This window comes from Leuciscus leuciscus (genome assembly GCF_965113295.1).
Source record: "Leuciscus leuciscus genome assembly, chromosome: 25".
Taxonomy (NCBI): domain Eukaryota; kingdom Metazoa; phylum Chordata; class Actinopteri; order Cypriniformes; family Leuciscidae; genus Leuciscus; species Leuciscus leuciscus.
Window position 1 is genome coordinate 20,385,364 of NC_138724.1, and position 17,193 is coordinate 20,402,556.

The following is a 17,193-nucleotide window of genomic DNA, read 5'->3' on the forward strand; positions in this document are numbered from 1 at the left end:
ATAGGTATGATTTGAACCAGCTTAGTGCTTGTCCTTGAACACCAGTATAATTTTGTAGTCGATCTAAGAGTATTGTGTGATCTATAGTATCGAACGCAGCACTAAGATCAAGTAAAACTAGTATTGAGATACAGCCTTGGTCAGAAGCTAAAAGTAAATCATTTGTGATTTTAACGAGCGCAGTTTCAGTGCTATGATGCGGTCTGAATCCAGACTGAAACTTTTCATAGATATCATTTTGTTGCAAGAAAGAGCCCAGTTGAGCGGACACCACTTTTTCTAATATTTTAGACATAAATGGAAGATTTGAAATGGGTCTATAATTTGCTAGATTATTATGATCTAATTGTGGTTTCTTAATGAGAGGTTTTATAACTGCCAGTTTAAATGTTCTTGGAACATGACCTAAAGATAAAGACGAGTTAATAATATTGAGGAGAGGCTCTTCCACTACAGATAACACTTCTTTCAGTAGTTTAGTTGGTATAGGATCTAATAAACATGTTGTTGTTTTAGATGAAGTGATAAGTTTATTTAACTCTTTTTGTTCTATAGTTGTAAAGCACTGTAATTGTTCTTTCGGGGTGATAATTGAAGCTGAATTGTAAGGCGCGATTGAAGATTGAACGTTTATAATTGTGGTTCTGATGCTTTCTATTTTCTCAGTGAAGTAGTTCATGAAATCATTACTACTGAACTGTAACGGGATATTTTGTTCGGGTGACGTCTGTTTATTTGTTAGTCTAGCCACGGTGTTAAATAGAAACCTTGGATTGTTTTGGTTGTTTTCTATTAGTTTGCGGAGGTGCTCAGCCCAGTCCACAACAGTGTTTAACATGTCACTTCCTGTTGCCAGCAGGTGGCGCTATGACTGTAACTGAATATGAGCATGGTCATGTGTTCAGGACAGAACGCTTATCAAAAGTGTGAAGTTTGGCGCAGATTGGACATTGCCTTCTTGAATAACAACAACATCCTGTTTCATTGAATTAACATGCTTTAGCACTTAGCTAAGTTTTGCTAGCATGTTTTAACATGTTTCTAGCATGTTTAGAAGTCAATGGCATTTTTAACATGTTGCTAGAACGGCATCAACGTGTTAAACATGACACTTCCTGTTACCAGTAGGTGGCGCTATTACTATAACTGAATATTCTCATGTAGATGTGTTCAGGCCATGACTCTTATCAAACGTGTGACGTTTGGGGCAGATTGGACATTCCGTGCCTGAGTTACAGCAAATTCCTATTTAATTGCAGTAATAGCATGCTTTAGCAATTAGCTAAGTGTTTGCTAGCATGTTTTAACATGTGTCTAGTATGTTGTTAGCATGCTTAGCACTTGCTGGCACTTTTTTATATGTTATCAGGAGTTCACAACAGTGTTAAACATGTCACTTCCTGTTGCCAGCAGGTGGCGCTATGACTGTAACTGAATATGAGCATGGTCATGTGTTCAGGACAGAACGCTTATCAAACGTGTGAAGTTTGGCGCAGATTGGACATTCCATGCCTGAGTTTCAGCAACTTCCTGTTTCATGGCGAAACATCGAAATTTGTCAGGCCGCCGAGGACCCGCCCTTCGACGAAAACTCAAGATCTTCGCAATTTAACGTCGCAAAGGCCTTAAGATTACACTCACCAAATTTGAAGATGATCAGATTAAAACTGTAGGAGGAGTTCGTTAAAGTACGAGGCATGAAAATGGCAAAAACTGCACAAAAATCTGAGAGGAAGTTGAAAATGGCTGACTTCCTGTTGTGTTTAGGGCTACGCTCCAAGAGACTTTTTTGTAGGTATTAGGTCCTTACATGTATGTACCGAATTTCATAAACGTACGTGGAACATAGCGGGAGGCGCACTCCGTTGAACTTTTATAGGTGGCGCTATCGAGCCATTTTGCCCCGCCCAATTCTGAAACCTATATCAGATGTAAATTTTCGCCAGTTCTGACGCGTGTGCAAAGTTTCGTGAGTTTTCGAGCATGTTTAGGCCCTCAAAAATGTGATTAAATGCGGAGAAGAATAATAATAATAAACAGAGCAATTCCAAGAGGGTCCTCACACCATCGGTGCTCGGGCCCTAATTAAAGCTGCAAGCAGCGATGAAAGGGCCCTCGCACCCGTGCCATCGTCACTCGTTGGCTTTAGGAAGACAGAGCATGGTTGGGCAATGTGCATTTAAGGAGGTATACAGTATATAGTAGTTGCTAGCATGTTTAGTATGTTTTTAGCATGCTTAGTACACAATAGGTATGTGGTTAGTACTGCATTACTGTGTTAACCAGTTCAGTTTCTGTTGGCAGTAGGTGGGGTTATATATCTAAATATTGCTTTGTAGATGTGTTCAGTGCAGGACTTTTATCAAGTATGTGAAGTTTGGGGCAGATTGGATATTGTATGTTTGAGTTACAGCAAATTCATATTTAATTGTAGTAATAGTATGGTTTAGTACTTATAGTGTTTACTAGTATGTTTTAGCATGTTTCTAGTATGTTGGTAGGATGTTAAGCACCTACTGGCATTTTTTTTATATGTTATTAGGAGTCCACAACAGTGTTTAACATGTCACTTCCTGTTGCCAGCAGGTGGCGCTTTGACTGTAACTGAATATGAGCATTGTCATGTGTTCAAGACAGAACGCTTATCAAAAGTGTGAAGTTTGGCGCAGATTGGACATTGCCTTCTTGAGTAACAACAACATCCTGTTTCATTATATTAGCATGCTTTAGCACTTAGCTTAGTATTGCTAGCATGTTTTAACATGTTTCTAGCATGTTTAGAAGTCAATGGTATTTTTAACATGTTGCTAGAACGGCATCAACGTGTTAAACATGACACTTCCTGTTACCAGTAGGTGGCGCTATTACTATAACTGAATATTCTCATGTAGATGTGTTCAGGCCATGACTCTTATCAAACGTGTGAAGTTTGGGGCAGACTGGACATTCCGTGCCTGTGTTACAGCAAATTCCTATTTAATTGCAGTATTAGCATGCTTTAGCACTAAGCTAAGTGTTTGCTAGCATGTTTTAACATGTTTCTAGTATGTTGTTAGCATGTTTAGCACATGCTGGAACTTTTTTATATGTTATTAGGAGTCCACAACAGTGTTTAACATGTCACTTCCTGTTGCCAGCAGGTGGCGCTATGACTGTAACTGAATATGAGCATGGTCATGTGTTCAGGACAGAACGCTTATCAAAAGTGTGAAGTTTGGCGCAGATTGGACATTGCCTTCTTGAATAACAACAACATCCTGTTTCATTGAATTAACATGCTTTAGCACTTAGCTAAGTTTTGCTAGCATGTTTTAACATGTTTCTAGCATGTTTAGAAGTCAATGGCATTTTTAACATGTTGCTAGAACGGCATCAACGTGTTAAACATGACACTTCCTGTTACCAGTAGGTGGCGCTATTACTATAACTGAATATTCTCATGTAGATGTGTTCAGGCCATGACTCTTATCAAACGTGTGACGTTTGGGGCAGATTGGACATTCCGTGCCTGAGTTACAGCAAATTCCTATTTAATTGCAGTAATAGCATGCTTTAGCAATTAGCTAAGTGTTTGCTAGCATGTTTTAACATGTGTCTAGTATGTTGTTAGCATGCTTAGCACTTGCTGGCACTTTTTTATATGTTATCAGGAGTTCACAACAGTGTTAAACATGTCACTTCCTGTTGCCAGCAGGTGGCGCTATGACTGTAACTGAATATGAGCATGGTCATGTGTTCAGGACAGAACGCTTATCAAACGTGTGAAGTTTGGCGCAGATTGGACATTCCATGCCTGAGTTTCAGCAACTTCCTGTTTCATGGCGAAACATCGAAATTTGTCAGGCCGCCGAGGACCCGCCCTTCGACGAAAACTCAAGATCTTCGCAATTTAACGTCGCAAAGGCCTTAAGATTACACTCACCAAATTTGAAGATGATCAGATTAAAACTGTAGGAGGAGTTCGTTAAAGTACGAGGCATGAAAATGGCAAAAACTGCACAAAAATCTGAGAGGAAGTTGAAAATGGCTGACTTCCTGTTGTGTTTAGGGCTACGCTCCAAGAGACTTTTTTGTAGGTATTAGGTCCTTACATGTATGTACCGAATTTCATAAACGTACGTGGAACATAGCGGGAGGCGCACTCCGTTGAACTTTTATAGGTGGCGCTATCGAGCCATTTTGCCCCGCCCAATTCTGAAACCTATATCAGATGTAAATTTTCGCCAGTTCTGACGCGTGTGCAAAGTTTCGTGAGTTTTCGAGCATGTTTAGGCCCTCAAAAATGTGATTAAATGCGGAGAAGAATAATAATAATAAACAGAGCAATTCCAAGAGGGTCCTCACACCATCGGTGCTCGGGCCCTAATAATAATAAACAGAGCAATTCCAAGAGGGTCCTCACACCATCGGTGCTCGGGCCCTAATAATAATAATAATAAACAGAGCAATTCCAAGAGGGTCCTCACACCATCGGTGCTCGGGCCCTAATTACATATAACATTTTTTAAACTCCAAAATATTGTGGCATTTCATGCTCACACAACATTGACACACTGAAGATACTAAACCGTTAAACCGTTCACCATGAACAGCCCACAACTCACATTGATGATCACACCCTTATCCAGCAAGCTTTGTTTCTTTGCAGTCATGACAAAGTAGTGCGTGTTGTCCCTGTAATAGACGATGTTTTCCAAATCAATCCCTGTACAAAAGATAAATGAGGTCAATTAGCATGACTGTGCAAAGTGTTGACTACTTTTGTTGCTGGTGTTTTATGAATCGCTGTGTAAGATGAATTAAGCTCTATTAATAACTTTGACAAATTACATCTGTCTCAGAAGAAGAATACAATCCAGTTTTGCTCATCTCCACTTTAAGGAGGGGAACCATTACGGAATGATTCCAAGTATGTGTCAGTATTTGACTTGCGATGTAATTTGTATTAAAAACATTAAATCATTTTGTCATCCAGCTCTTGGTGTAGTCATGCACAGTAGGTCACCTGACCTGTCTCCTCCCTGAGCTCCAGGAAGAACTTCTGATTGAAGATGAAGGCCACTCCGCTGATCTCCTCCACTTTGGCCTCAGCTGTGGTGTTACGATTGACGAAGTTTGCGGTGATGGCGATGGCTAGTTTCCCTCTGAACTCCTTTCTCTTGAAGCCTGCAGCAGAGAGAGGATTCCAGCTTTGCATTCATGATTTTTATTTAGTGTTGATTGCAAACAAACATACATCAGTATTATTATTTGTTTGTTTCCCCAAGATTCCTAATGGCAAATGTACTTTGGCACGTAATGTTTAAATTACAGATAAATTACATTTTTTACTGACATCTTTAAGTATAAGATAAGATGCAAGTTGCCTTTAAAATGATCAATGTGTGTGTGTGTGTGTGTTTTTTTTTAAATCAATAGATAATGTAATTGCTAAGGCAGCATATATTTGCAAAAATAAATGCACATTGACCTCATTGACCTGTGCAAAACAAAAGCATTTGCAGAACAACATATTGCAAAATACTGTCTTTGCTTTGATGGTAGCACTCAACACCAAGCTCTTGTTTACCACCACTATCCCACATTTAAAAAAAACATAATTCACATGTCAGTCTGAGTGCTTCTCACACGCCTCAGTGTAATTTAGCACATCACGGTTCAAAGGTTTCTTATTGCAACTTGAGAGCAGATTTAAGTCTGATCTAGGATCAGTTCATGTCTGTGACTGTGTCAGCAGGAAGCAATGAAAGTAGTCTTGTTCCACGCCTCCTGTGGTGGGTTAACAAACTTCCTGTCAAACACAAAGAGCTGACCCGTGTTCTGAAGGAATGGAAGACTGGATGTAGGACACACAGTTTTTGGAAATTGGAATCACTGGGGCAATTTTCTTGACTGAGTGAGCATGTTAAAGCCTTTTTAAGCAGGTTTATCATGCTTCAGAGAGCCAAATCTCATAAGATGAAAGATTCCAGTCAGAAAGCGCTAAATGTGTCATTCACAGACGGAGACGTTTGCGGTGTAATTTTCTTGTTGATGTTCTGAAGACTTCAATTTGTTGGTTTGATGTGTGGAGGTCAAAGCCCAAAATTATATAATAATGTGCTTAGTGGAGACAATAAATGTTTGTATGTGGAAGTATGCTTATTGCTGCTCATTTGATAATCTACATTAATGCATTGTTCCAAAGTGACTTACAAATGAGGAACATAGCAAGTTTCAAGTATAAGCTAGATTGGTACACAAAATAGAGCCAAAGTAATAATATTAGGTAACACTTTATTTTACAGTGTCATTGTTACATATGTTACATGTAGTTACTATAGTAATAACTATAAATTATGCATAATTACATGCAACTAACCCTGAACCAAACCCTACACTAGCCCTATAGTAAGTACATGTAGTTACTTAATATAACTCAGTACTTAAATGTCTAATTACACTGTAACAATGACACCTTAATATAAAGTGTAACCTAATATTATTTATTTATATACAATTAATATTTTGTATTGTAATGTAATACTCTTTTATAATAATAAATACTCCAAGTGAATAATTATATTTTTATATATAATTTCATTTAATTTCATTTAATATATACATTAATACTTACATTTATAATGGTAAATAAATAAAATAAATAAATAAATGTAGTACTATTACAAATTGAGTAATTATTTATATTATAAACAATGATATTTAAAGTTAATATATATTGTATTGCTATACTACTAATAATATTTGTAAAAAATATATAAAATACGTAAACCATAATAATATATCTATATAATTTTACGTATATAAAAATGATATATGATGACGATGAATGATATATAGAGAGTATGTGCATTCCCTGGAAATAAAACCCTTGAATAAAATCATGTTCAACCAGTTGAGATCCAGAAATATTGCAGCCAAGATCAATATTGATCCCGAAGAGGAAGTACCATTCCATACAAGAGGTATGTTTGTTTAGAGGATATGATCATTTTCATTCCTCCATTTCCAAGAGAATACATTTAAAGACACATGAGGATATAACTAACCTCAGCTGATTTATGGAACATTTAAACATCTTGATTTCAAGCACAAGCCAATTAGAATCTATGCATGCTGAAAGAAATTTCAATAACTGAATATTCGCTTACCATCAAGAGTGCTTCTCCTTCCATCTGCTCCGATTATCACATCGAAGTCATAGTCTGAGATCAGGTGATCAGCCGGGCGGATCTCCGTCCTCCATCCAGGCCCTGGAATGCAGACACCGGGTCAAACTCAAAAGAGGCTCAGCTCAGAGGAAAACAAACTAACTTGGCCTTTCTTTTGTTTACCACAACTCTAAAAGTACAGCCAGCTCAGTGTGTAACTGTCAAGCCGCCAGGGAGAAAAGCTTACATGTATCGGAAAATACAACCTTCACGTTCTATCCATGTGTGAGGCCTTTATAATTTGACATTAGGCCAGTGATGCTCTTTTAACCAGCAATGCATTGCAGGAGAGGTGCTATAGACCCCACTGACCCCTGACTTTATATATAGTACAGAACTGAGGGTTTATCATTTGCAAAATGCAGACTTGTTGAGTGCCAGTGACTCGGAGGAACGGCACAAACCTTCTCGGTATCAGCGCTGTGTGTGCGTCAAGGGTACATAGTGGGAAAGGTGTCAATTTTCATGATCTGGTTTAGCCCTGCTTTTGCTTCCATAAATCCATTAGGATCTTGAAGTAGGAAGATACAACAATCCCTTGGTAATTTGACATTCAAGCAGTGTTAGGCCCATTGAGCGTATTAAAATTACATAAAAGACACTTTTAAAGAGTAACTTTTAACTAAGAGTGCTGCAAGTAACACAGCCCACAGTGTAAACAGAGTAAATGCATTTGAAAAGCAGTTAACAGCTGCTCTTTGTCTGTGATCTCATTCTTAAACACAATTGCCGGGATGTGCACGTGGATGTGCGTGTAGGGCCACTGGCAAAAGGGTGTGTAAATCCGCCAAAGAATGACATAAGACGAAAGGTAATGATTACCCAACCCTTTCCAGACCACAAGAGGTGTAAAGAAAACAGGTGATGGCTTTCTTGGACGTATTTATAGTTATTTTTATGGCTATGTGGGATTATGTTATGATGCCTTGGAGTTCCACATGTCTCAGGTCTGTCAGGCTGCATCATGGACAGTAAATGTGAGCCAAGGTAACACCATGGTGAATGTAGTGCCAATGTAGTCTTCAAAGCTAGATGGTTAGCACTAAGATGACCTGATGATTTATTACCATCAGTGCCTTGGTCCTCAGGCGGCTCGAGAAGCTTGACAAACTCCACGTTGACGTGTACCTCCACACCAACAATGAGAGCGATCTTTAACAGCATGAGCTGCAGCTGACGAATACCTGAAAAATATAAGGAAGTCACCATCAAATCCACTAGGAAACCCATTTATATGGTTTATTTTGTCATGTCCAATAACTGTGCTGATGTTGGACGAGACCATTACAATACTGTTGTGAGTTTGAATGAAATGTGATGAGATAAAAAAAAGACTGTTCTGTGAAATGTAAAATAAAACAATATAAAATATAAAAATTTATAAATAAATAGAATTAAATAAAATAAAAATGAGTAATTCAAAATAAATTATAAAATAAAATAGAATTAGCAAAAATAACAGAACATAAAATAAATCAAATAAAAAAATAAAGATTTAAATTAAAAACAAAAAGCACAACACAACACAAAATAAAAAAATAAAAAAAATAAAAAGACAACATCTTTCTATTGTGGCTTGGTTATTTTAAAGAATCATTCAAAGTACTCACAACCTCAAGTTATCTGTTCAAATAAAACATTTAGGCATGCATGTATATACGTTAAGAATGTATACATTTGTGCTGCACAAACATTAGCTATAAAAAGGCAACCAATATCTATCAAGAGAGAAGCACAGGAAAAGACATTTGCATAATCCCGGCTACTCTGAATGTTTTACATATCTTTTGGTTGGGTTGGACTGGTGTTATCTCAGGGACCATAAATAGGAACATATCAGACTTACAATAGGTTCAGTTGCCAGAGCTTGAAAGAGAAAGGCCATCAGTGTGTCTGAAAATCTCATTCAACAAGCTCATACGCAAATCTCTGAATCTGATTGCAACAGTGAAACCATATCTTATGTTCCTGTTGTGGTGTCTCTTGATAACTGGATAGGGTTATCAGTGAAGAGTGTCGTCAAAAGCATGGCACTGTAACTGGAGCAGATGTAACCTACTGATGTGGTCTATAGATCCAGCGCAGAACTTTCCATAGAACTTCTTGGCTCCAAGGTTCCTGAGATCATGGATTGTGTAAGGCCAAAGGTGCAGGACATTGTTCCTAGAGAAGGTGTCCCTCTTTTCAATCACCACCACCTTGGCGCCAAGCAAAGCCAGCTCTATGGCGGCCCGAAAGCCGCATGGGCCACCACCAATGATGAGACACTGTGGAAACAAACAAGTTTGGTATTTATTATTGCATATAACTGCTTGGCTTTTTGGAGAACTTCTACAAGTGTAAGCAAAGACTTAATGACCTCACTGCCTCAGTCCACATACATCAACTTCCTGACCAATCAAAACCAATTTGTGCTTACCCACTCTTTTGGCACAACCACATGGTATGATTTCATCTCCCTACTTGTTACTTCAAGAGGTAATACTTATCGGTTCAAAAAACCGCCCACAAAACCTCGCACAATACAACTTTAACATCATAGGATGTCCTGTTACTTTGTCCTCTACAGTAAAAGACCTGGGTGTTATACTCGATTGCAACCTGTCTTTTGAAAATCATATTTCATATGTTACAAAAACAGCCTTTTTCCACCTTAGAAACATTGCTAAGCTACGTAATATGCTATCAGTTTCTGATGCAGAAAAGTTAGTTCATGCATTCATGACCTCGAGACTGGATTACTGTAATGTTTTATTAGCTGGTTGTCCTGCATCCTCAATAAACAAGCTACAGTTAGTCCAAAATGCCGCCGTTAGAGTTCTTACGAGATCAAGAAAATATGATCATATAACACCGATTTTATCATCACTGCATTGGTTACCTATAAAGCTCCGTATTAATTATAAGATATTGCTACTGACTTATAAAGCCCTAAACGGCTTAGCTCCAGTCTATTTAACGGATCTTCTATCACCCTATAATCCATCGCGCTCTTTAAGATCACTAAATTCAAGGCTTTTGGTCATACCTAGGATATCCAGAACCACCAAAGGAGGGAGAGCATTTTCACATTTGGCTCCAAAACTCTGGAATAGTCTTCCTGATACTGTTCGTTGCTCAGACTCGCTCTCCCAGTTTAAAACTAGATTAAAGTCGCATCTCTTCAGCCAGGCATTCATATAATCCTACAGTTCAAACTACAATCCGGCCACTAGCTCATAAATGCCAGAGGAGAACTGGCCCCCGACTGAGCCTGGGTTCTCCCAAGGTTTTTTTTTTCTCCATTAGGTCACCTGATGGAGTTTTAGGACACCATTAGGTCACTTGGAGTTTTTCGGTTCCTTGCCACTGTTGCCTTTGGCTTGCTCAGTTGGGGATATTTTGGGGATATTTAATTTAATTTAATTTAATTTTATCAATCAATAAATTCCTCTTGAAACAAACTTTGTTGTATTATTTAAATTTAATACTGTGAAGCTGCTTTGATACAATCTGTATTGTGAAAAGCGCTATACAAATAAACTTGACTTGACTTCAAACCCCAATCCAAGCAAATTCTAACACAAGCCAGGACTGTGGGTGACGTCTTTACTTGTCCTTCACAACAAAACAGGGATTATGACTGTACTGTAAAAAGTGTTACCGTTTACTTGACTTAATATGGTGTATAAACGGACATATCCATTAAAGGCTTGTACAAAAGTGGTCATAAAATGGCAGAAACACTTTTATCAGTTTTATTACCTGTAATTAGATGCCAAGGGCGTGTAAGGGTGAAGCAAGAAGACTGTACTGAACACACAGTGAATTGCTGCTCTAACTTGTAGGTGTTTGACACAATTTCAAAAGTCTTGGCCTTGAGGAACGTAATATTTTAACCATTGATATCCACATATAGGAATTTTTTTCAGCTCAGAGGATGTCCGGACAACGGTGCCTTCATAAAACTGACCCTAACCTAAATTTTATGAGAAAAATTTCTGCCATCACTCTTTATCTTAGCCTTTTCCTGATGGTCCCAACTTCCTGTGAGATGAGTCAGCGTGCCCATGTTTCCTGTTCTGCACATGATCACTGGAAGTCTCCCTTTCAGCATCACTGTGGGCTTCTGTCACTTTACATTTCTACTTCTGGAGACATTCAGGAAGGTATTTCTGTGCCAGGGCAGTTCTAACTGCTAACAGCAGCTGACCCGCATTCAAAAGCCAAGCTCGAGGATTAATCTTATGGTCTCTCAAGCATGGAAGACCACTGAGATAGAACAGTCTGAAAATAGAGCACTAAGAGTCAAACAAAGCACAGTAACGGTTCAAATTATCAATAAATTTAAGGCATTATTTACTGTAAATCTTGCCCTCCACATCTATTGAAATATGTATTATATTAAGTTATGCGTCAATAAGGTCATGACATTGTGAATCTGTGACATCAAAACATGACCAATCATCGACAACCACGTATCGTGAACGATTGCAACGCATTGAGTTTGAATATGCAAAAGTGAATTATGGCTAAACTTTTGGTCTGTTTGTCACACAAAGTTATCATATTGCTTCAGAAGATGTACACAATTCGAAGGCCCATTTTTATGAACCTTTTAATGCTTTTTGTCACTTTGGAACTTGAGAGCCCAAATTAATTTAATGTATTTTGAGTTTCCATTCTTTGGTGAAATATTTCTTTAAAACTGTTGTTGTCGAACAAGTCAACAAATCTGTGAGCAATAAACTAAGCACACAATGCGAAATGCAAACCTATGCAAACAAACTACAACTTGCACCACAACAGCAGAGACCAAGATAAAACTCTAGAAATGAATAGCCAACGCCCCAGAAATTCAGAGATTAGCATTGAAATCTCCATAACCTGACAATAAACTGCAAAACTAATATTCTTTAGGGTTTCCGATTCTTTCAACACCTTATCAAGCTCAAATAAAGTCCACAGGCATAGTGCAAAACCACCATGCAAAACTCGCTAACAACAATCTCAATATGTATGCTAATTCAAGTGACCTGAGATTAACACTTCCATTGACTGCTCACAAATGTCTAAACGATAAAGCAGTGGTCTAGTTAATGCTTAGTAGACTTTAACAGTCAGCCTGAGCTTATAGTTAAACAAAAGACGACTTATTTTCCCAAGCTAACACAATAATAATAGCCCAAACACTAGCTAGCATGCAGCCTCCACATAGAGTAAGCCTAGATTAGCTTGGCATGGCACTCCAGCATAGAGATCATGCCATTCTCATAAATTAAAGCAACATTATTGAATCACTCTGATGAGGAAAATCACTTGTATGGGATTTCAGAGGCGAAAATTCAGTGAAACCATGCTGATGCTAATATTACAATTCAGATCTCATAAACATGGATATTTCAATGCATGTGCTACTCTTCTAAAAAAGCTCTAGATAGACAAAAATCCTGACTCATGTCCTCCTAACCCTTGATCCCTCAGTCCAACGGTCAACTGTAGCAGAAAAATGGCTCAAACTAAATGATGCTGATCCTCATTTCCTGTTTCGTTTTATAAATAGAACGAACAAACTTTTCACAAAGGCGACCACCGCTACAGCGATCTCTGCCACTATTCAGTCAAAAGTGATTTGACTAACAAATGTGGATAGGAAAATGAGTTGTTGTAGTGCTATTTCAATTCTCTTTTGTTCCACAACAGGTATTGACGTTTTTAGTCAGAATTCCATACACGTACACTTGACAAGTTTGTCGTCTTCTACATAAACAACCATACCTCACTGAACCAGCCTTTCAAAGTGCCCTTATTTCTTTAAAGTAATTTCTGCTTCCTCAAAGAAGTGTGAGATCTGAAGGACACATATAGACTTACTCTGGTTTCCGTGCAGGCTTTGCCCTTATTATACTCCTTATGGCTGGCTCTCTTGTCCAGTTTCGCCCACAGGCCTTGGGCCTTCCAGTAAGTGACGGCAGCTTTCAGGCTGCTGTAGAAGCCTCTGTGGTCGGAGGGGTTCAGCTCTAGCTGCCTGCAGAGGATGCTGAAGGCCTGAAGAGTTCCTTTACAGGTAGTGGCCTGCACAAAGTTCTCAAACAGCTGGCCGGCCTGAGACGCACGCTCGTCCTCCGTCTCTCCCATCTCTTTCCCTCTGTTGACAGAGGATTCAGTCAGAGGTTGATTGGTGCTGGCATTCCTTTCCAAGACTGGGGAAAGAAGAGGAACAGAGGGTTTTTATTTGTTTCTAGACTGGGATGAAAGAGCCATAAAATGTCATTGTCTGCAATCCACAATCTGTATATGGGGGGAAAAAAACATCCTATATATGGGTATGCAGAGCAGTGAAATGACTAAAAATGGTAGGCAGTTGACATCGGCTAGATTCATTTATTGCTTTAGGGCTCTGATTGCAGCCTGTCGAAGCTGTTTGTATATAAAGGTCAATTATCTCAAAACATCACTGTCCTTATAAGTATTAAAGAGATGCACAACTACATTTCAGAAAGATCAGGGTTCTTTAAACTGGGGCCCAGGGGTCTATGGAAAATAATTTTTTTACATTTTTATTCACCAAATAATTTGGTATGGTAACTCAAATAAAAGTAAAAATACATAAAATAAATAAAGAAGAAATAAAAATAAATTAAGTGATGAAAAGTAACTAAATGCATGTATAGAATAAAAAAAAAAAAACTTTAAATGTCAACTTAAAAAAAGTTAATATTTTTAAGATAATTAAGCAATTATTTAGGAAACAATGTTTTCATTTAGCTGTTTTTAAAGAATATTTTAGAAAGAGCGTGTCCCATGTAAGGGGATTATCCTATTTAGCATCAAAAACGTCATTAAATGACTAGTCGACTGCTGGACAACTAGTCAACCATCTTTGGCTATCTGGACCATGCTCTGTCCTGAAGTACTGCTGGTAAATCAAATGAAAATGACACAAACACTTGGCATGTGCTGTCAAATAGGCCAGAAAAGTCACGTTAACTCCGAGTCTAGTGCTTGATAGGATTACTGCATGCAGAGCAAACGGGAAAGAACAAAGGAATGTTCAAAATCAGGACACCAAGATTGTCCCAGTTGTAGACAACCTGTGAGCCAGAAAACTATTTTCATGCAAGAGTGGCCTTCACATTCTTCAAAACGTCTCCTTTCGTGCAGTGCAGGAGAGGGTAAATCGGTTTGGAATGGCATGAAGGTGGGACTATCACGCATTTCTCAATGTGTCCTTCAGGTAAAATCAGCAAGTGAACGGAGAGTTGATTTTGAGAGTCAAAATCAGGGTGAAACCAGAGTGCACCGATACGTGAATGATTTTAATGCGCGTCTTCGGAGGTCATCTGAACGAGTGAGAAAACTTGGCAAAAGCTCGAGCTCAACAGCAGTCCAGCATCTTTCTCTCAATGAACACTCCTGAGGGTCACTTGAGTCTCACCAGCCTAATCAAATCTGGCAGCTGACGAGAGCTTCATTTATCTGCAGGGTGGCATTACGCATTAGCTGCTCTCTCCCGATTCATTTGGGCAGTCACATCCACTGTTCGTTAACATTTTCACTGGTCCTCTACCATTCACCCTCCAAAAAACACACACACACACATAAGAGACAAGACTGGAGTACTGATGCTGAAGACATCTATATATAATAAAAATAACTTGACCCAAATTTCTAGTCCTTGAATTCTCCAAGGACCGGATTTTTATGTGTCACTAATGGTCAGTGCAGCCAATGCAGTGTGGGAAAGTTCCCATTGCTAAATTTAAACATGCTGAAAAGGCATCGGGGATATTTCTTGAAGCAAGATGAGCCAGGAAAGTTGCTTGGCACAAAATCATAGTTATATGTGAGACAAACAGCAAGACAGACCAAATTTAGAAGCTACAAGTCTCTACTGATCTGTAGGACCAGCCTCTCGACAGATGGCACATCTGCAAGCAACCTGTGCCATTGCCTTCAGAGATATTTTTCAACAGGATCATGCACATTTGCCCATCCCATCGATCATAAACAGACATTAAAAAGTTAATGCTAATGTAACTGTGTCTGTGACTCCCAAACAAATAGACTCCGACAGCTCAGACATGCAGTCTTTCACCATTAGGTCTTGACGGATCTTTTTGCAGGATCTTCAGCTTTGAGAGAACCATCAAAGGGTTCATACGCATCCCAGTGGATTCGGCAGAAGGAAGCACCACTTAAAACTGGAATTCCTAAGAGCCACTAAGATTATTCATGTGACAGGAGCACACAAAAAGGAAGTTAACCTTCTCTATTATTCTCACCAGGGCTGTATTTATTTGATAATAAAAAAAAATTAAATAGGAGTAATACAAATAAAACTGTAATATCATTTTACAATATTTAAAATAACTTTCTTGGAATATATTTTAAAATGTAATATATTCCTGTGATGGCAAAGTATTTTCAGCATTATTACTCCAGTCTTCAGTGTCACATGATCCTTCAGAAATCATTCTGATAGGCTGATTTAGTGCTCAAGAAACATTTATTATTATTATAAATGTTGAAAACAGTTGTGCTGCGTAACATTTTTGTGGAAACTGTGATACACTACCTTGTACGAAAAAATTTGATGTTAATACTTTTATTCAGCAATTACAAATTTAATTGTTTAAAAGTGACACTAAAGACAAAATATTTATATTTCAAATAAATGCTTTTGAACTATTCATACTGGAAAAAATGTGTTCTGAAGGATCATATAAAAGTATTAAAAGAGTAATTTAAAAATGTGTGTATATACGCGTGTATGTTGTTCATGTGTTTTTTGTGCGTGTTTTGTATATTGAAATGGTGCTTCTCAAGGGGTTTATCCTAAACAATGCATTTGTTCAAATCACACACACGTTGGGTTTCCATGTTTCAAGGTGAATTTCCATAGACAATGATTTTTATACTGTACAAACTGTATATTCTATTCTGACCCCTAACCACAACCCATTTTCAAAAAACAATTTAATATAATTTATAAGTGGTTTTCCTCATGGGGACAAGGTTATAAAAAGTGTCTTTGTGGGGACATTTGGTCCCCATAAAGTAGGGTACACACACACACACACACACACACACACACACACACACAAACGGTTGTTCATGTTTGTAGGGAAAGTACACCCTACAGAGTCAATATAGATCACTGCCTGAAGTAGGCTATTACCGTACAGCAAACAAAAGTAACCGGAGAGCAATGCTGCCGTCTAGGAGAGTTCGGTTACAGTGGTTGAAGTGACGTTCATTATTGTTAGCCAGCTGACCTATAAGTAAGCATAATGTATTATGTATTTATTATATGGCATTGGTCGATATTGGATATTTAAAGCATGCTCATTTCCGATATTTTTAGATTTAGATTACATTGGCCATCATCTAAAACTCGCTTATAAAGTTGATCTTTAAAAACTGTGATAATTTACTAACACTGTTAAATCTAATATAGCATCTAATAAATCTAATGATTGCACACTTTGCCAGAAACCCCTGAGAAATAAAACATTTTAAAGAAATGTTTCAGATGTTTTATTCCTTTAAGGGGATTACTCCCTTATTCCCAATGTGTTTTTCCAACTTTTGGAAGTACACAGTCAAAAGTGCATTTAAAAAAAGTGTGATTTTCTGCACAGTATTTCCAGAGGCAGGATATCTGATATTGTATGAGGTCCAAGTCCTTCCTGTTTGTGCACTTTTTACTGCTTTGTGGTGGACAAAGAATTCAAAGCAGCCTCTAGATCACATCAGTGCAAAAATATTGGCACTTTTTAGGATTTCAAAATATGGCACAACAGCTCAACTAATGGGCTGATATCATTGCCAAACGGATGTGGAAAGAAAAATGCAAAAGGGGCAAAATCAGCTATTTTGAGATCATAGTTCTTGAGAATGATAAACAATCACTCTTGTTCAAACAAACTAAACCGCAACACAGCACAACTTATACATTAGGCATAATGAAGGGGGAAGATGTAGGTCAAACCCGTAATGA

The 17,193-nt window shown here is 38.1% G+C and overlaps 1 protein-coding gene across 3 annotated transcripts in view; it reads right to left on the reverse strand.

Annotated features, from left to right (window-relative positions):
• The window catches only part of mical2b (microtubule associated monooxygenase, calponin and LIM domain containing 2b), a 60,286-nt gene that overhangs the window by 37,409 nt on the left and 5,684 nt on the right, over positions 1-17,193 (reverse strand). For all 3 annotated transcript variants that reach the window (XM_082160303.1, XM_082160302.1, XM_082160301.1), the window contains exons 2-7: positions 13,065-13,393; positions 9,271-9,478; positions 8,279-8,395; positions 7,152-7,253; positions 5,011-5,166; positions 4,605-4,705 (exon numbers count right to left, since the gene is read on the reverse strand). In XM_082160303.1, coding sequence (XP_082016429.1) covers positions 4,605-4,705; positions 5,011-5,166; positions 7,152-7,253; positions 8,279-8,395; positions 9,271-9,478; positions 13,065-13,328 — 948 coding nt within the window. In that variant the 5' untranslated portion in view covers positions 13,329-13,393. The remainder of the gene's footprint in view (positions 1-4,604; positions 4,706-5,010; positions 5,167-7,151; positions 7,254-8,278; positions 8,396-9,270; positions 9,479-13,064; positions 13,394-17,193) is intronic.